This window comes from Chanodichthys erythropterus, chromosome 8 (assembly GCF_024489055.1).
Source record: "Chanodichthys erythropterus isolate Z2021 chromosome 8, ASM2448905v1, whole genome shotgun sequence".
Lineage (NCBI taxonomy): Eukaryota > Metazoa > Chordata > Actinopteri > Cypriniformes > Xenocyprididae > Chanodichthys > Chanodichthys erythropterus.
The window spans coordinates 36,865,265-36,891,250 of NC_090228.1; the positions used below are offsets into that span (position 1 = coordinate 36,865,265).

Consider the following 25,986-nt stretch of genomic DNA (forward strand, 5'->3'; position numbering starts at 1 on the left):
CCTTTTTTCTGTGCTTCTAATATGTAAAGCTGCTTTGAAACAATTACCAATTGTAAAAGCGCTATATAAATAAATTTGACTTGACTTGACTTGACATCTCAAACAATGTCATCTTTGCATTAAAAATGACAAAATTGAGCGAATGACACTTAATGACAGTTGTCATAAACATTCATAAACCCTCCTTCATATTCATGACATGTGTCATGTCATGATTATGAAGGTGTCATGTCAGTCTTATGCACACCCCTTCAAGTAAAGTGTTACCCAAAATTTTTTCCTCTGATTCCTTGGCTCAAGACGAATCGATTGCACCCTATGTCGTCACTTTCCGTCATGAAAATTTTTCCGGCATTTTGAATTTTCTGAAAAACCTACTTTTTCGAACTCCTCCAAGGCCGTTACTCCGATTTTCACGAAAATTGAATCAGATCATCTTCAGTCCATGCTGACAAAAAATTATGGAATTCAAGTCGATTCCTCAAACCGTTTTCGAAAAACTCAGAAATGAATTGTACATAGTGCTTGCGAAAACAGAAGTAAGGCTGTATTTCCGCAAAGCTTTATTGTATTCAGACCAAACTTTGTACATGTCATCACAAGCATGACCTGAGGTACCATGCAGTGTTTTGGCGCAGCACCACCTACTGGTGCAGATATATGAAAAATGGTCATTTTTGCTTATAACTTCTGATGGGTTTGTTCAAAAATCACAAATTTCTCGTTAGATTCAGGGCATCATGTCGAGTCGATTGATATCCAATTTTCCCATATTGGCCATTTTGAATTTTGTGCTAAAATGCTGTATTTTATGAACGCATTAGCATATCGTTATGAAACTCGGTATGAGTCATCAGGACAATGCCCTGAAGGAGCCTGAGAAGTTTTGGCACAGCGCCACCTTGTGGTCAAAAGTTATAACAAAATTTACAAAAACGCTAATAACTTTTGACTATATTAACCGATTGTAATGAAACTGGTCTCAGTAGTTTCCTTGGGTCATGCTGAGAATAAAGATTTCAAATTTGCCATAGTCGGTTGAACTTCCTGTCCTTCCCACTCACATCAAGGGGAATATTCTCGATTTGGTCTTTACTGAGTCAGCCCTTTTAAGTGCACCGTTTGTATATGATCTGGGTGTATCTGACCATAAGGTCATCTCCATGGAGCTGTCCTTTCCGTCTTCCTACATGAAGCCTAAACGTGAAATACGTTTTAGAAATCTGAAAAAGATTAACACAGAAAACATGACCTTAAGCCTTCAACATTTCCTTTCTTCAAATATTTCATCAGTCACTGAATCTGTGGAATTTTATAATCAGACATTGAGCCGCATTTTGGATTTCCATGCACCCGTCAAAGTTAGGACAATTACGTCTTCCCGTTCAGCTCCCTGGTTCACAAGTGACCTGCGAAAAATGAAGGCAGCTGGATGTGCCCTTGAACGGCGGTACAACTCTTCTGAACTAACTGTTCATAAGCTGGCCTATCGGGACCATCAAAAAACCTATCTGAAGTCGATCAAAGAAGCACGGTCACAGTACTATTCAAATATCATTCAAAATAGTCCTGGCAATTCCAAACAATTGTTTGCCACCATAAATCATCTCCTTAAACCTCAAAGTGCTCCTCTCACAGGAGTTACAGAAGAAAAATGTAATGATTTTATGACCTTTTTTAGAACCAAAATTGCTAAAATTCGCTCCTCTTTTTCTGTTTCGTCTTCCTCATCTTTCCCAACTACCGATCAGAAGTCCGGATCGAGGTTACTTTGCTGCTTCCCAGAAGATACTCAACCAGAGGATGACAACAGAAATCCACAAATACCCACCGGCTCCGTCCCCCTAAGACTAAGTCCCGCACATTTGGGGACAGAGCCTTCTGTGCCGCAGCCCCTCGGCTCTGGAATGCTCTTCCTGAACACTTGAGGGCTCCACAGACGACAAATGGTTTTAAAAAGGACTTAAAAACGTATCTTTTTAAAAAGTTTTTCAATGTTTAAAACTTTCTTCATGTTTAATTTTGTTAGTTTTAGTTGGCAGTTGATTTTTAACTTAATTCCTAGATTTTTTTTTTTCTGCTTCTATTGTAGCACTTTGAGATTTTCTTTAAAATGTAAAGTGCTTTATAAATAAAATGTATTATTTTTATTATTATTATTAGTCCTCCAAGGTTTTTATGGCTCACATTTAAGGTTCTAGGAGTAGAACCACAGTTTTTTGTGTCCTTAAACACACACACACACACACTTCTGTGTACTGGCAGTCCAGTTCTGCTCCTCCTTCTCATGGGTAGTCACATACATACATAACTAACAATTACTGTACAACTCTGTCCATACAGTATAAGGCAATTCTTAGAAAAAAAATAAATAACAATTTAAGCATTGCATTATATTCAACAATTTAATTAAATATATGTAGCAAAAAGTCATCTAAAATAAACATTCATATGCAGAGTAGTCTAAAATACACTGTATGTAATACTACTGTTTGTTTGTGCACATCTATTTCCTATTAGTATTTAACCCTTTGCCATTACTGTGTATTCAGAATCTGGTCATATGGTGCAAAACATTGACAGTATTGACAGTAACTCCGTTGTCAGTATTGGTCCATTTTTGTCTGAAGGAGATAACTGATAACAAATGTACAACAGAAATGCACAGAAAAAATATATATAGCTGCAAGCAGAGATGATGGGCCAAAGCCCTAGTGCCACTGCCATCCTGGTTGTTTTGGGATAAGTGTGCATGGTGGGAAATGTGCTATTAATGTGGGTAAATTATGAGAATTTTCATTTTGGGTGAACTATCCCTTTAAGTAGGGTGTTGTGACATATCTGTACCCTTTGCTTCACAGGACACGTGTTGTCCACTAAATACTATTTATCTGTTAGTGATTTTTAACTTGTTATAACAACTGCAACTCTTTACGAAAGGGTTGAATCACTATCACAAGGAGAGTTTAGTTTTATTGTTCCCTTTTACTCATTTGCTAGAAGGTAACACCAAACAAAACACAAACTGTTGACCTTTTTATGAACACCAACACAATAGTCGCAATATTGAAAGTCCATGAATAGGCCCGTTGGCCACAACCAACCAAGCATGCTGCACAAGTCCCGAAAAATGAAGACAAAGCGCTGTGATCGCCCCCAGGTGGTTGGTCCCAGTATAGGTCATAAACACCGCCCTCTCCATGTAATTTAATGGGACGTGAGAAAAACTAAACAATTAAATTACACTTCAATTTTTTTTCCTCCAAAGATACTTTGTCATTTTATGTAGTTTTTATCACATTGATACCTGAGATTGACAGAGAAGTAGTCACTGGGGCACCAACAGACCTTTTTTAGGAGGAGATTGGAGTTTTAACTTTAATTTCTACATTTCCATAACTTTTTATTTCACACCGACATGTTCTGCAGTTGTTCTGCAGTAAACTGTACTAAACAATTGCGGGAGTGTTGGCGCCTAGATAATGTAGTTCTGTGACCCAGGGGGTCACTTCGTCTCTAACTCTGGGCCCAGGTGTCATCCACATGATCAGTAAAGATACTGTGGTAGATTTTCCCCTACGCACCTGACTTAAGTTTACCTGTTTACCTATCTCCTAATCGACACCCGAGCGCCTCCTAATCGACACTCAACAATATACCTGATCTTTCGGAGCGTCTCCTAATCGACACTCAATAATATCTTCCGGAGCGTCTACTAATTGACACTCAATAATATTTCGGTCAACATCTTGACCCCTAACTTGCTGCGCAGCAATAACCAGACAGACTCCAGACTATGCCTTAGAATATGCTTTAATCATGGCCGGAGGACCTCGTATCAATCACAGAGAATCCCACCAGCAAGAAGAATACAACAGTTTATACAGGATAGGAGCATGGCAAAGCATTCTACAATATGATTGGTTCTTCATATGTCAAACCCTCATGTTACTAGGTAAAGCAAGATCTGCCCATATCATGTTTATTAGTTCGTTGGTTACTCAATATGTCATGGGACTGTTATATTTAGATGGTTGTCTAGCTGTCCCTAAGTGTCATTTCTCCTTTTCTTATATTTGGACATGATTCAGACACACACTTATTTAGGCCCAAAGTTTGAGGACATTTAGGTTTCAAAAGCATATAAATGTTATTCCTGCAATAAAAAAGAAATGTTAGTTATGATTAATTAAAAAATTCCATCACAATATGCTTCTGCCTATCAGTCCATGTGTGGAAATTTACTGTTTATGATTTTCATAGCCAATCAGAATCATTCATAACTGAAGTAATGATGTCAGAGCTCCAGACTGCGATTAAATGGTCACATTTTGCGACCTTTTTTTCTGCCAGTGCGACTAAGTTTTGATAGAGATTGGTGCGAGCAACACATTGCACAACTGATAAGAGCTGCCATTTCTGTTTCATATGAGACAGAAATGGCAAACAAAATTAAAGTGAAATGTAAGCGCTACTTTTTCGAGCTGTGCAGTGCTGACCGTTTATCAGCACTGTGCAATAATAGACAGCACAAGCTCAGCATGTGTTGATCTCAATCACGTGACACTCTTTACTGCTGGGAGATCCATTGAGAAAGAGTTTGAATACACATAACATCACTGTGAGATCTAGTGGGCATTCACATTCAGCGCAGAATTGACCATTTACAAATACCCGCCCTCTTTACTTATGTTCCTTTGTCCAACAAGCCATGTCGTTCTCGTGCCACACATCATGTTCTCACACAGAGAAAAATGCATCGCAGAGCAAAGATGACACTGATGATAACACGTCGACAGACAAGACAGAGAAGGTTACTTTTGAAACAAAGTCTCAAATTTTGTCATTTTTAAAGGTAAGTGATCTAAATCTGTAATCTGATCTAAATTATAAGCACTTAAAAATAGGTGCAATACAAGCTCTTCAGGCATGAAGCAGCATGTCCAGTTCTCTTCACGTTCCAGCCTTTTATAGACTATCTGACCTCTTGAGGTCATCTTCTTTGGAATCATTTCTCAGTCTACATATGAAGGTTTTCACTTCTTTGTTCCCGGACTCTTCTCTTTTGCTGTCTCCGATGTCTCGTCTTGCAACACATCATCCAAAGGTAATTACCATTTTTTGTACTTTATACCAAAGCTCTTTCTAAAACATGTTTTTCTCTATTCTACCAACATGCTCCTAATAAAGTCTTAAAACAACAGTTGTCTTTTTTTTATAAACTACATTCGTATTAATGTTTTTATAACAATAAAGTGTTTTGTATCTTTTCTTAATAAGCAATTATCTTATTAAACACTTTTACAAAAACCAGTTGTTTTGTCTTTCTTAATTAATACATGCTTTAATAAATGTGTTACACCAGTTGTCTTTCATTCTTTAAACCAAACATCTATTTTCCTCCAAGTTATCTTCAACATTTTTATATGAAAAGCTATCATTTGCTTTCTATAAACCAAATTGTGCTTCTTCTTTTCTTTTAAACTATTATCATTCTTATCAATCACTTAAACACTCAATAAGTGTTTTTCCAATAAATGTTTTGCAGTTGTTGTTTTTTTCTTTTTATTAAACTTATTATTATGTTGCATGTTCTAATGAAGCAGGGTATTGCTGATAACAACAATTGACATAAAGTCTAATAATCCCGCCTAAGAAATGATAGAAAGGTTAAATTAATGATTGATGGTTCGTTTAGATCAGGTCTTATGAAGTGCATATAGTGCTAGAAATGTGGGATTTCATCATTTCACTCTCTTAAAACTCATTCTTTCCTCAGTTTCTCTCTTTCTGCAACTTGTGTGAATATGTGTGTGCGTGTTTGTGCTAGATATTAGTTTGTGTTAGAATAATCAATAAATTCTCATTTATATTTTTAAAAAAGAAGTGTCTTCTGTTATGTGCTTATGAATTGAATGTCTTAAACTGCAGATCTATGTTACCTTACTAATAAATAGTGTTTTCACTATAGTTTGAGTTGCTGAATATTCATATCCGCTACAGAGCTGATAGTTACGGCCCATGCTGTACGCTGTACAATTCCTTTGCTCGGTTGTAAAATAATGCTGCCTTCACGCCACCTCATATTTACCAGAATCTTGAGATGACAACATGTGACGTTATATTCGGAGCTGTTCACGTCCTTGGACTGGGAATTATGCGTTTCCATGGCACCACTATCAACGCCTATGAATCTACAGCAGTCAGGTGGTACAGCGGCCACATGGTACATCTGTGAGCTTTCAGAAAACTCCCAGCTTACAAGCTGTAATTGTGAGCTCTACGAGGACTTGAACACTTTTTACAATCTCATAGGAATTATGAGGCCGTGTGAACGCACCTTATATTACATGGTTTAAACAAGACACAGCTGAAACTGATAAGCTACAATGAGCAGAGAGTGCTGGGAAATGGAGTCCGGGAATAACAGTGTGACTGTAAGGGACAAGGCTGCAATCTGCTGGTAAATAATTGCATCTGCAGCTGACAGATGTAACAACTACACATGCTAATTGTTTTAACTAATTGTATATCAGTGAGGGGAAGGAATTGTCAGGAACCTGTATTGTACTATTATCAGAAAAGTATTTTAGGGACAAAAACCTAGAAAAAAAAAGTTTTGACATACACCTAAAAATGTCTTGAGACATGGTAGGTGTGGTATTATTGGAATAAATGACTACAGACTGTATAATTACTAAAAAAATGAGTTTTTCAGTAATTCAATGACCCATTACCAATTATTCCTCTGTTAAACTATGCAGTGGCATTCAGCTAAGCTGTCTTATTTTCCCTTGCTGGAAATGTGAGATGTGATTTCTCTGATGAGGACTCAAGATGCTTAAAAGAAGAAGCTTGCAACAAACTTTCAAATGAGAGAAAGATTAGTGGTCATAGTATGTATTCATTTTATTTAAGTATTGTCTCAATATATAGTTCCATTTTCATTCTTTGAGTCATTGTGCTTTTACCCTAGTTTGTAGAGATGTGTGTGAACATAGGGGGAATTCAGGTTTACACATTTTCCAAGTCATCTCAATGGCAAAAAGTGTCTCAATCACCCTACCATATGTGTTGTGAATAAATGTTAAAATGTAATAACACACGTGTATATGATATGTCACATTCTAACATGACCTCCCGTAACAATTTACCTTGAATTTTAATTTGTGATTTGACATTTTTCTTGCAGGAATATCATATCATTTTACCATAATATTCTAGAAATAAAGGGTTACAGGAATACCACACAATACTACAAAAATATATCACTAGCCCCTCACTGCAGAACATCTGGACCAGGATCCAGATCCAGGGGGTGGACATGGGTAGGTTTAGGAATATGTAAAGTGGGAGGAGTTGGATCTGGATCTAACCTCGGTCCCTGAATCTCATGTTCTGCAGTGAGGGGCTAGTGCCACAATTACTCTTGATGTTTTATTGCATGGAATACCACAGGACATTTTTGTAAGCGATAATACATAATCTGGTAAATGTGGTGTCCAAATTATAAATAAATCATAAATAAATCTGGAAATTGCCAAAGTCAGACATTTTTATTGCAAAAAAATCACACACACAAAAAAAAAAAAAAAAAATTCCAGGTGGGACTGATAAATAAATCATGCATCTCTCAAAGCAAGCATTGTTGGGGAAATATTCATGAAAATATGAGGAAAAGAAAATACCACAATGTCTCTTTATTCTCTTCTTTATTTATGTAGGATGAAGAGATACAGATCAAGGATCAGTAACAAGATGCACTTAAAAAGGTATTATTAAACATTATAGCTTTACTGCTTTAACAAACACTTTTCAGTAAGGCTGTCACTAATGATTATTTTGGTAATCGGGTAATCAGTCGATTATTCTGACAGTTAATCAAGTAATCTGATTTTTTGTGTGTGTGTGTGGTAATAAAAATAGACATAACCAAACAATAGCCTTAAAAATGACTTAAAATACATATATAATAATAATGAGGCAATAATTATTTGGTCAAATAAATATTTGGTATTAAAACAAGTAATCATATTGTTTTATAGAACAACAGTGTTAAATTGATTGTTACACTTGTGATTGTTACACTTTACAGCAGATTAAATCCTTGTTAAGTATTGGTCAAATGACATTTCAATTAAAATGTTCACTTAATCTTTAATACTTGGCCGCTTCTTTACGATAGAAATGCAACAGCCACTGTCATTTCTTGCAAGAATATGTGGACATCCAAACATGCAAACTCAGAGAGAGGGTTTAAACTTTTATTTTGTAATCATGATAAACAGTTTACATATTTAGAAACACATTGATGTATTCCCCAGTGTTGGCTTTGGTTTATAAATTATTTACATTACAAATCTGATGAAATGGTGCCCAGATGAAAGTTATAAGCAACACAAACTCTCAGAGATGGAGTTTGAGATGCTCCACGCATGTAAATAATTAAAGCCCATATATTAAACCTGCAGGGCATATACATTTTTTAATTGAATCGCAGGCTTTGTGAAGTCAGAATTATTGGAATCATTCTTCAAATCTCCTCTTATCTTAAGGGAAACAGTAGATAACCACTGAATGTGCTGTGGTTATTCTCGTTATCAGATATCTTCGTGTTAGGCCAAAGTCTCACATAGACAACATCTCCAACCTCCAGGATCAACACAACTCCATTTGAAGAGTTTAAATCATACTGAGGCTGATGGGCATATGCTGTAACCACCTTCTCTCCATTCTTATAAATGGCTGCACCTGATGGAGTTGGGCCATAACCAAATACAGAGATTCTGAACATGTACGCTCCTTTCAGTGGGGCTGTGAAAACACCTAAATCAAATAACAAAAGATAAAGAAAAGAATCAGCTGTTTCCTGTATGATACCAAACACACTGTACTAGTTTTGAAAGATGGTAAACCATTTCAGGCTACATTTACACGACAACAATATCCTAAAACAGTGTGTGTGTGTGTGTGTGTGTGTGTGTGTATCTATATATATATATATATATATATATATATATATATATATATATATTATAGAGAGAGAGAGAGAGAGAGAGAGAGGAGAGAGAGAGAGAGATTACATTTATAATACCATGGTTGCACTACAAATATCAAAACATAGTTATATGGTTATTGAGACTCTAGAACTAAATACTGTTGCTGTAGTATTTTTACTGTGGTAAAACCATGGATAACTAGAAAGAAACCGTTGAAATTAAATGAAAACGTTCTTTCACCCTGTGAGAATGTCTCGTTTTTGAACTATTTAATATATGCAATCATAAATAAACATTAAAAAAGTTGAAAATAATGGTCAAGCTTATTCATTATTTAGCTCATAATCAGCAGGTGATGTTTTAAAGATGACAAATAGTTTTTTCTTTGTGTTTTTCTCATACCTTCACACAGATCTGTGGAAACAATTTAAAACACTGTATTATGCTGCCAGGCCAGTAGTTGGCGATGTCACTTTGTAAAGAAACACTACACACCTAGAGACTGAACATGTAATGAATATGACATCACCATTTTCACAAATTCAACTTGGTGAAGACAAAAAATTTTTGTACTTTACATATAGACAACACTATCGTTTTCAAAAACTGCATTTTTAGGCCCCCAAAACGCCGTTGTCGTGTGAATGAACGACCAAAACACTTCCAAAGTTTTCCTTTTTCAGTTGAAACTGTTGTCGTGTAAACGGCCCCTAATTTTCTTATACACATTACACAACTGCAGAGAGATTTGAATGGAGCAGAAGGTTTTCATTACTATAAACTGAGTTTTATGACTCCATTTCATTGATAATTACCTGTAATTGGGTTGTAGGCGTTCCCTATGTTTGTGAAGACGTTCCTGTAGGTTAGTGTGATTTCAGTGGTAAAAGGACCAATATATTCAGTGCTCGATTGTGTCAGTGAAGCTGAAAAAGCTATTTCTCTGTCTGTTATTGAAAAACATAAGCAATATTGTGATATATTACTGTATTACACTGAGAATGAATACACTGAATTTAACATCATTCAATCACACTTTCACCTCTATTTTCCTTTCTCAACTCCTCTTGACCCAGAGTAAGATTTGAAATTTCTGTGAAGGAATAAAGATTCTGTTAAATGACATTTACACTGATTATTGTAATAGATAACACAATTTATACAGTATACACTCAACTTTACACTAACATTTACACTATACAATGTATTGCATTGGTGTTTTACTTTGAGGATCATTGATAAAAGAGTGGATGTTTTGGTGAAGTACCTTCATTTTTCTTGTTCATCTCATCCCTCAGTTGCGTCTCTAAAGCTCTGATGTTTTCTTTCTGCTCTATAACGGTGGCGGTCAGTTCTCTGTTCTTTTCTTTCTGCTCTGTAACGGTGGCGGTCAGTTCTCTCAGTGCTGCATGGATGTCAGGGATGCCCAGATCACAGTATTGTTGTCTGTCAGTTGAAGCTTCAGCTCTCAAAGTGTCTGTTTGAGGTGGATTCTGTCTTCCGTCCTCAGAGCTGATCTGTTGACTGATCTCATTCTCATTGAGTCCTCCATCTACCTGCTGCTGGACGACAAACACAAAGGTTTCCAACAGCAGCAGTATACATACTAAAGCCTTCATTCTTCACTGATGTTTGTTTCCAGCTCTTGCTCTGTCATCCACAGCCTCTCATGTTCCTTTTATAGTGTCCTGATTTAGTGTCTTTTGTATTTGATTTATATTGCTTCAGATAAATAAGTAGTTCAAGTTAATTATTAATCATAATTAGTGGGATGTTCAAGGCTCAGTAGATGTTTATCTCAATTCACATCATTTGTGGCACTGTTGATTTCAACAGAAAATAACTTTGACCTATCTCTTATTTGTGTACACTTACAGTAACAACAAAACTCTGTGCTTTTGTAAAATAGAGAAAACAAACCGGGTATGCTTTCTGCCACTTCAGTCTCTGTGAACTTCTTTCTGAAACATGTCACAAAAATTAACAGACATGAGAGATATGTCTTTAGAAAGCTTTAAGTGTATACTTTTAAATGAAGTTTTATCGAAAACATCTCAGGGAACGAGATGCTGTGGGAAAGCCTCTGCGTGATTGCGTCATGAAGCACATGTCAAATCAGTCCAATTGTGTGATGGAACGTCATTGTTACGGACAGAGTAGCGTGGAATGAGTAGCGTGGAAGGTGTCGAGCAGTGAGGGATCAAGGATGTAATTTCTGGGTACCCATGAGCGCTTTTCTGGACCGTAGCCCTCCCATTCCACAAGGTATTCTAGTAGACCACCACAGCGTCGGGAGTCCAAGATCTTGTTGACTTGGTAACCGCTCCATCATCCAGGATGAGAGGAAGGGGGGGTTCAACTGCCGGGCCAGGCTCTGTGGAGACAGAAACAGGAGGGTGGTGAGGTTTGAGAAGGGATACATGGAAAGTGGGATGAATTCTGTACTGTGGAGGTAATTGGAGCTTATAGGTGACCAGGTTGATCTGCTTCGTGATGGTGAAGAGCCCAATGAATCTGGGACTGAGCTTCTTGCAGGGAAGATGCATTCTGATGTCCCGGGTCAACAGCCAGACCTTTGACCAGGTTGATAGACTGGGGCAGTAGAGCGTCTCAGGTTGGCTGTCATTCTGCGTCTGCAAAGAGCTCATTGTAGTTGGTGATGTGCTGCGTCCCAGACCCTCTTTCTTGGAACCAGTAGTCGACAGCTGGTACATCGGACGGTTCTCCTGACCAAGGGAAGAGAAGGGTTGGTAACCGACGTGGCTTGATGCAGAGAGTTCTGTGCATACTCGGCCCAACCCAAAAACCGGTTCCAAGAGTTCTGGTGGCCATGGCAGAAGGTACGTAGGAAGCAACCAATCTCCTGGATCTTCCTTTCTGTCTGCCCGTTTGACTGCGGATGGTAACCAGATGAGAGGCTTACAGTCACACCTAGGAGGGAGAAGGATCTCCACACTCTTGAGATGAACTGGGGTCCACGGTCTGACAAAATATCTTCTGGGATACCATAGTATCTGCAAATGTAATTGAACATGAGTTCTGCAGTTTCCATAGCTGTGGGTAGTCCCTTGAGGGGAATGAGACAACCGGACTTGAAAAACCTGTCAACAACCACCAGGATACAGGGATTATTGTCAGAAGCTGGCAGATCGGTGATAAAATCCACTCCTAGGTGTGACCAGGGTCTGTTGGGAATGGGCAGGGGATGTAGCTTGCCAGATGGAAGGTGGCAAGGGCTCTTGGAGATGGCGCATTCCGGACATCCCTGTACGTACCTTCTCACATCCTTGGCCATGTTGACCCACCAGAAGTGCTCTTTTAACAGCGAGAGGGTTTCATTGGCCCCAGGGTGACCAGTGCCCAGAGATGTGTGGGATGAATGGATGAGTGAAGTGCGCTGAGTCCGGCTGACATACTGTAAACCTGGAGGGCAGCTCGGTGGAGTGTTGGCGGAGGCACTGGTGGAGGTAACGGATGTTGCAGACCAGTGAATAGGACTCACAATAATGTTCTTTGGGAGAATGGGCTCAGGTTCTCTGTTGGTTTCTTCTGGAGTGTATATGCAGGACAAGGCATCTGCTTTCACATTTTTGGGACCTGGACGGTAGAAGATACTGAAGTGAAAACGTGTGAAGAACAAAGCCCAACAAGCTTGACGTGGATTTAACCTCTTAGCATCCCTTAAGTACTTCAGGTTCTTGTGGTCGGCGAGTACCGTGAAAGGATATTTGGCACCCTCCAGCCAATGCCTCCAATCTTCAAGGGCTAGCTTGATGGCTAGAAGTTCCCTGTTGCCAATGTTGTAGTTCCTCTCCACCGGGCTGAGTTTGCGTGAGAAGGCGGCACATGGATGGAGTCTGGCTGAGTTCCCCTGCTGCTGTGACAGCACCGCTCCTACTCCGATGGTGGAGGCGTCGACCTCGACGATGAAGGGTTTGTCTGGGTCAGGGTGAACAAGGAGCGGTGCGCTGGTGAATGCTTCTTTTAACACTCTGAGGTCTGAAAACGCGCCGGCGCGTTTTGCAGGGTTTTTTTCACATTGCAGCAAAACAGACATAAAATACTCCGTCATTTTTTGTCATAGAGACATAAGTAATATATCAATTGAAACTATAGAATATCTTCTTTTATTTGTATACACTCAGAGTAAAAACAAAATGTTGTGCTTTTTGTAAAATAAAGAAAACTAACATGATGCGTGATTTCTCCTCTCCCTCTGAACGAAGTCCAATCTGATAGTTCTCAGAAAATGAACTGTAACTTAGTGAATACTAATCAAATCGAAAACAAACCTTCTGTGTTTATGTAATCTGTATGAAAAGAGAGCCATGTCAGAAGTCCGTGATTCAGCTCATTATCTGCTAATGCGGCCACGCCCATGGAGCCAGCGCTATTCAGACGCAAATTCAGAGGCAATACATGCATTCATCGTCTCAATCGTGTATTTATTGTCTTGAAAAGTGTTTATCTGGATGTAAAAGACATGGTTAGCGAGCTCTAGAAGACATGCAGTTAGTTCCTGTTTTCTTTTCTTCTATAGATGAATTTTAGATGAGTTTTTGTTTCTTTAGCGCCCTCCGGCTGCAGTATGAATTGGAAACTCCATTCATGGAATAGCCTCTTCTTCTTTTAGATGAATTTGTGGACTAAAAATGCACAGAGAGCGCCCTCCGACTTCAAGTATGAATTGAAAACACCAGCGCTCATAGTAATGACAATGAATATTAAATAAATATAACTCCTCTGTATAGAAAATTGACATAAGCATATGAGAATCCAATATTTCTCCAAATGTGCATGCTTTTAAACTAAAAGCCTATATTCAGACTCTTTGCATCACAGAAATACATTATATTTTAAAGTATAATATAAAACTATTACTTTATATTGTAATAATATTTTTCTGTATGTTTCATATATCATGATGAGCTTGAGACATCACAGAAGGTTTTTTTCACAGCCTACCTGACTGAAATGCCTCATTAATATGCAAGTCATTTCAGCTCATTACTATGCAATTCTTTTGTCTTCTCAGGTGAGAATGGCCCATTATTCAGTGGTGATTCACGCCTCCACGCATACTGTGTTTCTTGGCAAAAAGTGTCTTACAAAAACTAAATCAATATATTGTTTTATATGAAGGAGTAGGCAGCATAATTTTTCCATAATTTTGAAGCAAAAATTCTAGTTTACAACCTCCAATACCCTAAAGTATTGTAAACACAGATTTACTATACTTTTTTTGGCCTTATTTCAGTGACTTAAGTTTTTTGTTTTTTCAATAACCACGCATAAATGTTATTCCTTCAAAAACACAAACATGTACATACATGTTCCTCACATATTATTGTAGCCTAGTTTGTGCTGAATACAGTGTAATGACACTTTTTCCATTAATATGTTTATGAACAACTGAAAAAAGCACAAATGTCAGGGCATGTCAAAACTACTCCAGGCCCCAAATCAGCCTCAGACTCCAGAGGGTTAAGGTGTTGAAAGCTTCAGTGGCAGATGGTGACCAGGACAGAGACTTGGGCTTGTTGTGGAGGAGGCTGGTAAGTGGGTAGGAACAGATAGAACTCTCTGGCTTTTCAGGACCTCCGCAACATGGTGGCGATGTTCGGCCATGCTCCAGGAGTAGATGAGTATATCTTCGACGTAGAACAAGACGAACTTGTGGAGGAACTCCCGGAACACCTCATGGATGAAGTCTTGGAATATGGAGGGGGCGCTGACCAGGCCATACGGAATGACGCAATATTCATAGTGTCCAGTAGGGGTCACAAAAGCTATCTTCCACTTGTCCCCCTCACGTATCCGAATGAGGTTGTAAGCGCTGCAGAGGTCCAACTTGGTGAAGGCAGTGGCACTGCGTAGATGTTCAAATGCTGCTGGGATGAGGGGAAGAGGATAGCAGAACTTAACTGTGATACTGTTGAGAGCCCGGTAATCAATACAAGGCCGCAAGCCTCCGTCCTTTTTGGCCACAAAGAAGAAACTCGAAGCAGCAGGGGAAGTGGAAGGACGTATGTAGCCTTGATGTAATGCTTCCTCGATGTACTCCTCCATGACCTTCTGCTCAGGGATGGATAGTGGGTAGATTTTACCACGGGGCACTGATTCACCCGGAAGCAGATCGATGGCACAGTCCCATCGCCAGTGTGGAGGCAGCTTAGAGGCTTTCTTCGGGCAGAAAATGTCACTCTACGGGGGTTTCGATGGAGGTGGAGCAGACAGGAAACGTCTTGGAGCGAAGAGCAGGAGGTTGAGTGAGAGGGAAAACAGGTATCACCCCACTTCAGGATTTCGCCGGTTGACCATGAGATGATGGGATTGTGCTGCTCCAACTAGGGGCGCCCTAGGATCACATCAGAGGTGGAATCCTCCAGAACCAGGAGATGTAATGTTCAACATGTAGTAATTCACCTTGGAGCTTTAGCGGACCAGCACAAAAGCGAACTTGTTTACGGCTGAGTGGTTTGCCAGTCACGGAATGGATCTGGTAGATGGACGGTGTGGATGTGGTCTTGAGCTTGGGCATTGAGTCGAGGAGGGCATTGACTGGAATGGAGACATTAACAGCAGTAAGCATTACAATGATAGTGAGTGGCTTCATATTCTTAATGGAGGGTAGAATGGCACTCACCATGGGACAAGGAGGACGAATAGGGCATGTGGTAAAGACATTGCCTGCTGCACCACAGCACAAACATAAGCCCCGGGTCAGCTGCCTCTGCTGCTCAGCAAATGTCAGCCGATTGTTCTCCAACTGCATGGGTTCGGGGCCTGGTTCAGGAGGGCTGATGGATTCTGGCTGATGGAAGGATGGTACAAATAGCGATTGGCCCTGGTGTTCTTCTACACACGACTGCATACGAGTGGTGAATCTGATGGATAGCTGGAAGAATCGTTCGAGCCCGATGGTATCCTTGTATGCAGCCGCACCCTGGGATCCAAACCCTGATGATAGGTGGTGAGAAGCAATCGCTCATTCCATCCACTAGCCGCAGCGAGAGTCCTGAATTTGAGGGCATAATCTAGACTTGTGCCGATATTCGGTAATGCGATAAATCGCGATAATGAATATGCATGATATTGTAATCGTGGGCACTTCAGAATACCATAAATAATAATTTATTACAAATTATTATTTTTTTATAATGCAAAGAATACTTTACCCATCACTCGTATAAAATGTACAACACCGCTGTATTCTGCGTCAAAAGGACACGCGCTCAGATGTAAACAAGCCCATCGTGCACGAGAAGCACATGGCGGAAGAGTGAAGAAGACGCACTGAATGAAAGTGCACGTTCACTCTCTGACAGCAGAGGGCGCTGATGGAACAGCAGCATGCAGCGGTTACCACGGAAACCGTGCAAACAAAGTAACTGCGCTGGTTAAAGGTGCCCTTGATTCAAAAATTGAATTTACCCTGGCATAGTTAAATAACAAGAGTTCAGTGTCATGATCCTGGCCTTTTCTCCTCTTTCTCTGTCTCCCTCTTGTGGTCACACACTCTCACGCACACACTTCCACTTCTCCGCTCATTATCTCTTTCAGCTGGTTCCCCTTTCATTCCCTTCTCCTCACCTGTCCCTTTTTCCCTCTTGATTGTCTCTGCTTCTTATTCCCTCTTCCTTGCCCTGTCTTGTTGTCGGATTATTCAATGACCTCTCGTGAAGATACATTTGTTCACCTGTCCTGTCCTGTCTAATCCGAGAAGAGTGAAGTCATTATTTTGCCGTGAGTTATACTGCCATTGGACTGTGTATTATCCAGCTGTGCCTGTTTGCAGAGTACCTGTTCTGCGCTCACCCTTGGCTGTTCACCCTGACTGCTGTCTTCACTATTTCTGACTGGCTGAATGCATCTCGGGGTCCCTGCCTCTGTCCTCATGGAAGTTTGCAGATTTCCTTTGATCCAGTCGTCTGGCTATTTCTGTTCTGGCTCCGTTTTATGCCAGTGATTTGTGTTCTTGTTACTCTGTGAGGACTATTTACTTTATTCATTAAAGACTGTTAACTGCATCCAGCCCTGGTCTTCCATCACTCTTACTTAACATTCAGTACATGGAAATGACATACAGTGAGTCTCAAACCCCATTGTTTCCTCCTTCTTATATAAATCTCATTTGTTTAAACGACCTCCGAAGAACAGGCGAATCTCAACATAACACCGTCGGGGTGAACGCCCCAATATTTGCATAATGCCAGCCCACGTTCCCAACAATTATCAAAGGGATTACACAAGGGCAGCCAGTTAACGTCTGGAGCTGCACACAGCCGAATCATCAGACTAGGTAAGCAAGCAAGAACAACAGCGAAAAATGGCAGATGGAGCGATAATAACTGACATGATCCATGATATCATGATATTTTTAGTGATATTTGTAAATTGTCTTTCTAAATGTTTCGTTAGCATGTTGCTAATGTACTGTTAAATGTGGTTAAAGTTACCATCGTTTCTTACTGTATTCACGGAGACAAGACTGTCGTTATTTTCATTTTTTAAACACTTGCAGTCTGTATAATGCATAAACACAACTTCATTCTTTATAAATCTCTCCAACAGTGTAGCAATAGCCGTTAGCCACGGAGCCCAGCCTCATTCACTCAGAATAAAACTTCAAAATAATTACTTTACTCACATAATTCGAAGCATGCATACAGCATGCATGACGAACATCTTGTAAAGATCCATTTGAGGGTTATATTAGCTGTGTGAACTTTGTAAATGCAATGTAATATAGTCAACAACTCATGTGGCAGGAAGCACGCGTCTTAAAGGGGCGGCGTCGAGTGTAAATCAGTGCATTGTTAATGATGCCCAAAATAGGCAGTTAAAATTAATTTAAAAAAAATCTATGGGGTATTTTGAGCTGAAACTTCACAGACACATTCAGGAGACACCTTAGACTTATATTACATCTTGTGAAAGAACGTTCTTGGGCACCTTTAAGTTTTTAAAATGCTTCAAACAGCCATTAATTTTTTTGTAATCTCAGTGTTGTTCATCACAGCACCAAACACTGAATAATTAAAAAAGACTTAAAAGGATATTCATTTTCAAACCTAAACATTTTTATATTTTAATCTGGACTACAACATGCCCTAATGATTAGAAATGTTCTGATTATTTGTTATTGTTCAGTAAAACTTTGAAAACATACAGCTTCATTAGTTAACATTGTAGCAATGCCACATAAGGGGTGATATTTATACTTATGCTGGATTAACACGAATGCATGGTTGATCATTTATTTTAATTGTCACCCTGTGCTCTGTTCCGTTGCTCCTGTGTGTGTGTGTGTGTGTGTGAGCCCTCATGTGAACGGACTCTCGCGAGATTCCACAAGTCCCGCGCGGCCTTTGCGTCACGTGAGGAAAACACGGAACTTTAAAGTTAGCCGGCAAACCGGCATCTAGCAGCGTCTGTGTTCGCTCCCTCACTCTTTTGTGGATTATTTGCCGAACTGTTTTTTCTGGAGTTTACTGCCGCCTCACCTGTGGAGTTTTGTCTGGGTGTTTTTGTTTTTGGGACTTTGGACTACTTACCAGGGAGGATTTTTAACAGTTCGGTGGTCACGTTGGATCTGCTCACGGACATTCATTCATTCATTCATGGACATTTTCCAGGTGAGACTGATTCAATAACATACATACTACGTTTGGACTTTCGCTTTCACATACACTTTTAAAACATTTTTCTGGTTGTATTGTGGGTCAAGACTTTTCTAAATTGTATAATACACTTGGGTGATTGAAACAAAGTTTTTGGTCTGTCATTTTTCATATTATTTCCAGAGGAACAAGCGGTTCCCTCGATTTTAGTGTACACGTCATTCTGAGTGTTACAACATGTTAATTCATTATCACTAAACTGACAATAAAAATACTTATAATGTTAATTTCTTAGTTACTGTTTAATAACATTACTAAAATCAAAATAACTTATTTAATGGACCTGAGATAAGACTAACAATGATCAGTTGTGTTTCTAAACTAACATTAACAAAAAAATAAAACTTTCTGTAACATATGTAGCTGTTGCTCAATCTTAGTTAATGCATTAAATAATGAGACCTTATTGTAAAGTGTTATCTGTTGTTCTTTATAGCCTAATTCTTTTGCATTTTAATCTGTTGGAAAATTTCACTTTATTTATTTTTTGTAGTGTATTATTGTATTTAAACATTCATAGTTGTTTTTGTTTTATTTCAAAAAGAGTTCTTAAACCTATTAAACTATGACAACATTTTTTTGCAACTTATTTTAATATCGTGATAATACCGTATACCGTGATAAAAGCTTCAGCAATTAATCGCAACATGAAAATTTGATACCGTCACATGCCTAGCATAATCATTAACAGACTTTGAACCTTGTCGTAGGTGATAGAGTTGCTCACCCCCAGATGAATCATCTGCTGGTCTGCCGAAAACCTCCTTGAAATGGGTGATGAAGTTATTCAGACACTGGGTAATGGTCCAGCTTGTGACCAGATGGTTTCTGCCCATTTGAGTTCCCGTCCGTTCAACTGAGAGATGATAAATGCTACCTTAGAACGATCGTCAGGGTATAGACGTGGCTGCATCTCCAGGGCCAGCGAACAATGCAGAAGGAATCCATTGCAGTCCTCCGCCGAGCCAGAGGGCACTGGGCAGAGACCAGGTAAGTAGCTTAGTAATCTTGGAGATCAACATAGAGAAGTCCTTTACATATAAACCAGACAATTGACTGAGGTGAGTGGGTTGCTTAAATGTCTGGTGTGATCAGGTGCTGATGGGGAACAGGCGCGTGTGATTAGAACTCTGGTGAGGGAGTGTGCTGTGATTGGCCGATGGTGGAGCTTGGCGGGTCTGTGACAGTCATAGGCAGGTGACGTCATGACCAGGAACCTATAAAGCATACTTGGGGAATAAGAAGGCTTTTTACCATGTTAATCATAATCAAAGGGATGTTCCAGGTTTCCAGGAAAGTTTATCTCCATTCACAACATTTGTGGCACAATGTTAATCTCAACAGAAAATAACTTTTGACTCATCTCTCAGTTGTGTTTGTTGTTTATTTTTTAAATTTATATAGATCAGCAGTCGGCAACTTTATGGGACGCGGAGTGATAATCACAGAAGATTGTTGGATCACAGAAACCTCTGGTCGTATGAATGGATCGTCTGATCTGCAGATTAAAATCTCTTTAATAGTATTTATAGCACCTAACTTAATAAAACAGGCTGTGGCTATGAGGAATTATTACCTCAAAATGTACACCCATATGCAAGTTTGAGTGACTTTATTTAAATTAAATACATTAGCTATTGTCACATGTCAGTGATTATCCTGATCTCTGATATATTTCTGACCTCTGATATAGATGGTCACTCCACTGTCTGTTATCCATGTGAATGGCAAGTTAGTAAATTTAATGACATATAAAAACATGAAATGTAATTATCAACCTGATTTACAACAACTTTTACAACAAGAATGCCCTAGATTTTGGGAAATTGGATTTATGCACTTATGATAAAGTTTACAATAACTTGTTTTATGGTATCATAATGTGAGCTGTTGTTTTGCAGTGTGTACTTTGATCTTATCATCTTTAACCTTATTATTATTCTCAGGTTAGGTAAAGTAAGTCGAGTCTGGCCTAAATTATAAGCATTTTAAATTACAGTTTGGTCAGAAGACTTCTCTGTGGTGTGTTCTTGATTAAAGTCTTAAAACGCTATAAATCAAAGCTTCGATAGACAGTTTTTCGTAATCAGTCAAATTTCTTTTAATTGGTTACATTTCTTATAATAAAAAAAAAAATGTAAAGGCAAATAAAATGTCATCATTAAAGTATAAAGTACAATATTCCCGCTCTGAATCAAATGTGTAGTCAGCTCTGGGTTTCTAGGAGTCGGAGGGATTGATGTATCAGTATCCAAAGAGGCAATCGACTCTTCAGCCTTGAACTCCAGTAAACTCAACCAAGATGGCCGATTTCCTTTTAATGTGCAAGGAGTAGAACCACAGTTCTTTAGGTGTGTCCCAATTTGCTGCCAGCTTCAATTTGTTTTTAAGTATAAATAGTCCAAGTAGTGCGTTCACACTGAAAATTCCAGACTCCGATGTTAAATGACAAAATAACCTTAAACAATTCATGCACTACATGGATGCATAAGTACATAGTGCATAGTGTGTCATTTGGGACGCAACTTTTGTGTCCTTGAACACACACACTATTGTGTACTGGCAGTCCAGTTCTGCTCCTCCTTCTCATGGGTAGCCACATACATACATAACTAATAATTACTGTACATCTCTGTCCATACAGTATGAGGCATTTCTTAGAAACGAGAAAAAAAAAAAATTGTAAGCAATGCATTATATTAAATAAATTAGTTAAATATGTGTATATCTAAAATAAACATTCATATGCAGAATAGTCTGTCTAAAATTACACTGTATGTAATACTGTTTTTTTTTTGTTTGTTTTTTGTGCACATCTATTTCCTATTCGTATTTTACCTTTTGTTTACCATTGCTGTGTATTTAGATTCTAGTCATATGGTGCAAAATCACTAAGTCGTTTAGTTTTTTTTAACAATACTTTTCTTACAAACGGAGTTAGCAGTATTGACAGTAAGCTGATAACAAATGTATGACAGAAATTTACAGAAAAAAAAATAGCTGCAAGGAGCAATGACGGGCCCAAGCTCTGGTGCCACCGCCACCCTGCTTGGTTTAGGATAACTGAGAATGGTGGGAAATGTGCTTTTAAAGTGGGTAAAAACAAGAATGTCATTCTTGTTTTGTACAGAAAAAGAAAACATTAATGCCACCTGATGTTAGTGTTTTTTAGGTCTGTGTTTTATGATTGTCAAAGTGTGTTTGTTGTGTGAAACCTTTGCTAGAGTTCTTGAAGATTGAGTTGATTTGAGACATGAATGAAGTGTTTTGGTAGTTTTAGTGCATTTTAAATGTGAAATTAACTGCTGTGAAGCGGTCTTAGGTGGCCGTCCAGTCCAAAGGGATTTGGTGAGGTCATCATCTCGATTGGCACATCAATTGTCTCAGACTGATGGCTGTATTTCTGTCCCTGAAGTATTTCCTCCACCAGTTAAGAGGTTACCATGTCCTACTGTAGATGGACATTACTGCGGTAGCCTCTAATACATAAGATCTTATCTTTCCATAAGATAACGTAACTCTGCCATAGCCTCACCCAACTTAATCACTTACGCACTCATGTATCTTACGCACTTTATTCCTGGTATTAATTTCGTAGTTGTGTTATTTGTTCTTGTTTATCTTTTGGTAATAAAATTGATTTTATTACACTTGTGTGTCTTCCTTGTCTGATAATACAGAAGAGGCTCTACAAGACAGCAATCTCACCAATCTTTCAGATAAATCAGCTGACCAACTCTCTCCACATTAAATTCAAGAGTTTCATGCCAGAACTTGGTAAATCCATTCACATGACCAGAGGTGTGTTTCTGTGATTATTCCTCCACTTCCCACAAGGATGTAAAACTTTATTTTAAATATTAAAAAAAATCTTTTGAGTAAAAGTTCTTTTCTTTTGCGATAAACAGTGCCACAAATGTTGTGAACAGAGATAAGCATCTACTGAACCTGAAACAACTCTTAATCACGATTAACAATTAACTTGAACTACTTATTTATCTGAAGCAATATAAATCAAGTACAAAAGACAGTAAATCAGGATACTATAAAAGGAACATGAGAGGCTGTGAGGATGACAGAGCAAGAGCTGGAAACAAACATCAGTGAAGAATGAAGGCTTTAGTATGTATACTGCTGCTGTTGGAAACCTTTGTGTTTGTCGTCCAGCAGCAGGTAGATGGAGGACTCAATGAGAATGAGATCAGTCAACAGATCAGCTCTGAGGACGGAAGACAGAATCCACCTCAAACAGACACTTTGAGAGCTGAAGCTTCAACTGACAGCCAACAATACTGTGATCTGGGCATCCCTGACATCCATGCAGCACTGAGAGAACTGACCGCCACCGTTACAGAGCAGAAAGAAAACATCAGAGAACTGACCGCCACCGTTACAGAGCAGAAAGCAAACATCAGAGAACTGACCGCCACCGTTACAGAGCAGAAAGAAAACATCAGAGAACTGACCGCCACCGTTACAGAGCAGAAAGAAAACATCAGAGAACTGACCGCCACCGTTACAGAGCAGAAAGAAAACATCAGAGAACTGACTGCCGCGGATACAGAGCAGAAAGAAAACATCAGAGCTTTAGAGATGCAACTGAGGGATGAGATGAACAAGAAAAATGATGGTACTTCACCAAAACATTCACTCTTTTATCAAAGATCCTCAAAGACACCAATGCAATACATTGTATAGTGTAAATGTTAGTGTAAAGTTGTGTGTATACTGTGTAAATTGTGTTATCTATTACAATAATCAGTGTAAATGTCATTTAACAGAATCTTTATTCCTTCACAGAAATTTCAAATCTTACTCTGGGTCAAGTGGAGTTGAGAAAGGAAAATAGAGGTGAAAGTGTGCTTGAATGATGTTAAATTCAGTGTATTCATTCTCAGTGTAATACAGTAATATATCACAATATTGCTTATGTTTTTCAATAACAGACAGAGAAATAGCTTTTTCAGCTGCACTGATGGAATCTGGCAGTGGGCACATTGGTCCTTTTTCCACTGACATAACACTAACTTACAGGAACGTCTTCACAAACGTAGGAAACGCCTACAACCCAATTACAGGTAATTATCAATGAAATGTAGTCATAAAACTCAGTTTATAGTAATAAAAACCCTTCTCCATTCAGACCTCTCTGCAGTTGTGTAATGTGTCTAAGAGAATTAGGAGCCGTTGACACGACAACAGCGTTTTGGTGTCCTGAAAACACACACTTTTAAAAAAATGGGCTTCAAAGTGCAAGTTTTTGGAAACGATACCGTTATCGTCTCCATGTAAACTACGTAAACTTGTCCATTTTAGGACATTGTTGTCGTGTAAATGTAGCCTAAAATCATCTGCCATCTTTCAAAACTATTACACAGTGTGTTTGGTAATTGAGCAATCATACATATGATTCTGTATCTCTTGTTATTTGATTTAGGTATTTTCATAGCCCCACTGAAAGGAGCGTACATGTTCAGAGTCTCTGTATGTAGTCATGGCCCAACTGCAGCAGCTGTATCAATTTATAAGAATGGACAGCATGTGATTATGACATATGCCCATCAGGCTCAGAATGTGTTAAACACCTCAAATGGAGTTGTGTTGATCCTGGAGGTTGGAGATGTTGTCTATGTGAAACTGTACCATAACACAAGGATATTTGATGACCAGAGTAACCACAGCACTTTCAGTGGTTTCCTACTGTTTCCCTTAAGATAACAGGAGATTTGCAAAATGTGATTCCAATAATTCTGAACCTTCAGTGTATGATTTAAGATAAAATTATGAAGAATCATTAACATATGAACCTGTATTAATGAGGACTAATGTGTGTTTGAAATCTGCATGAGCTGTATTCATGTAACTTTGTATAAAGAGTTTCAGCACTGAGACAGACAGAACGAATATCACATGTGACTCAAATGTAGGACTGTCATGACTCCTTGATTAAATTGTAGTCTCTGTTTAAAAAATATCCTTGATTGCAATTTACCTGTGTTGAGAAACCGGAAAAATACCAGAAGTGGCGCATATCTACGGAAGAGAATCCATGAACCGCATTATTGGATCATTTTGTAAGTCTGCACGATATATTAAAACTTTTGAAAAACTGCATATCATAGTGTCATGTCCATGGGTTGAAGCAACCCCAAATAATGCTGCCCACACACTAGAAGATTTTAAGCTTGATTTGCACTCCTGAACCATTGCAGGGGCGTGTCATAATTTGAGGCTTATAGCAAATCATTTTTTGTCCAAAAAATCCTCTATTATGTGGTGTGTCATTACGATTATTTAACTGCTCCCAATTGAGATAGAGCGACGCCAATCTCAAATCGTAAATATCAAACATGTTTGGATTATAATGCTATAAATCTGTTGAAACTGTCATTATGTCTGTGGTCTCATACAGTTTTAAAATCGGTTAAGATTTGAAAATCGTCTAGTGTGTCCCAGGACTAACATGATATTTAGTCCCTGAAATGCAAATTTTACCATAGGGTAACATAAGGGAAAAAGTGTGTTTTACTCCACGGAATGTGATTTTTACACCCCTAAATATGCAAACTGTTAATCGTGGTTTCAAAATTAAAGTTTAAACCTTCGCTCTGAGTTTCTATCATAAAAACGTGGCCAAATATTAAAGATTACGTGAATTTAAATTAAATGTCATTTGGCCAATATTAAACAAGGATTTGATCTGCCATAAAGGGTAACAATCACCAGGCTATTGGCGCCCTCTGCATGCATTTATTTAAATACATAATATAAACAGTCAACTTTTTGTACATTATGTATGTTATATTAAAGGGTTAGTTCACCCAAAAATGAAAATTCTGTCACTTATTACTTACCCTCATGCCGTTTCACACCCGTAAGACCTTTGTTAATCTTCAGAACACAAATTAAGATATTTTAGTTGAAATCCGATGGCTCCGAAAGGCCTACATAAGGAGCAATGTCACTTCCTCTCTCAAGATCCATAAAGGTACTAAAAACATATTTAAATTGGTTCATGTGAGTACAGTGGTTCAGTATTAATATTATAAAGTGACAAGAATATTTTTGGTGCAGCAAAAAAAACAAAATAACGACTTATATAGTGATGGCCGATTTCAAAACACTGCTTCAGGAAGCATCGGATCATAAATGAATCTGTGTGTCGAATCTGTTGTTTGGAGCGCCAAAGTCACGTGATTTCAGCCGCAGTTTGACCCGCGATCCGATTCATGATTCGATACACCCATTCTTGTCTAATACAGGCTTCTAGTTGCTCAACTGTCTTAGGTCTTCTTTGTCGCATC

The 25,986-nt window shown here is 38.6% G+C and overlaps 3 protein-coding genes across 7 annotated transcripts in view; 2 read left to right on the forward strand and 1 right to left on the reverse strand.

The window, feature by feature from the left end:
• LOC137024850 (putative leucine-rich repeat-containing protein DDB_G0290503) overlaps positions 1-1,860 on the forward strand; it is a 95,910-nt gene extending 94,050 nt beyond the window's left edge. The window contains exon 4 of the mRNA XM_067392790.1: positions 1,752-1,860. Within this exon, the coding sequence (XP_067248891.1) occupies positions 1,752-1,807 (56 nt within the window). The 3' untranslated portion in view covers positions 1,808-1,860. The remainder of the gene's footprint in view (positions 1-1,751) is intronic.
• A 5,797-nt stretch (positions 1,861-7,657) lies between these two features.
• LOC137024844 (uncharacterized) lies at positions 7,658-19,770 on the reverse strand. Of its 4 annotated transcripts, none has more exons than XM_067392774.1 (8): positions 19,410-19,770; positions 15,646-15,813; positions 11,223-11,373; positions 10,920-10,960; positions 10,267-10,558; positions 10,042-10,092; positions 9,815-9,946; positions 7,658-8,826 (listed from the first exon to the last, which is right to left on the reverse strand). In XM_067392774.1, exons 1-8 carry the CDS (start codon positions 19,422-19,424, stop codon positions 8,546-8,548), a joined length of 1,131 nt encoding a protein of 376 aa, XP_067248875.1. In that variant the 5' UTR covers positions 19,425-19,770; the 3' UTR covers positions 7,658-8,545. The 4 variants fall into 4 exon arrangements, with proteins under 4 accessions (XP_067248875.1, XP_067248874.1, XP_067248877.1 ...); XM_067392773.1 differs by having other exon boundaries at positions 10,267-10,561; XM_067392776.1 differs by lacking the exon at positions 15,646-15,813 and having other exon boundaries at positions 10,267-10,561.
• Positions 18,508-25,022, forward strand: LOC137024846 (uncharacterized). Of its 2 annotated transcripts, XM_067392783.1 has the most exons (5): positions 18,508-18,637; positions 22,853-23,312; positions 23,483-23,533; positions 23,629-23,760; positions 24,120-25,022. In XM_067392783.1, exons 1-5 carry the CDS (start codon positions 18,623-18,625, stop codon positions 24,398-24,400), a joined length of 939 nt encoding a protein of 312 aa, XP_067248884.1. In that variant the 5' UTR covers positions 18,508-18,622; the 3' UTR covers positions 24,401-25,022. The 2 variants fall into 2 exon arrangements, with proteins under 2 accessions (XP_067248884.1, XP_067248883.1); XM_067392782.1 differs by lacking the exon at positions 18,508-18,637 and having other exon boundaries at positions 22,500-23,312; positions 24,120-25,018.
• Positions 25,023-25,986: the final 964 nt, after the last annotated feature.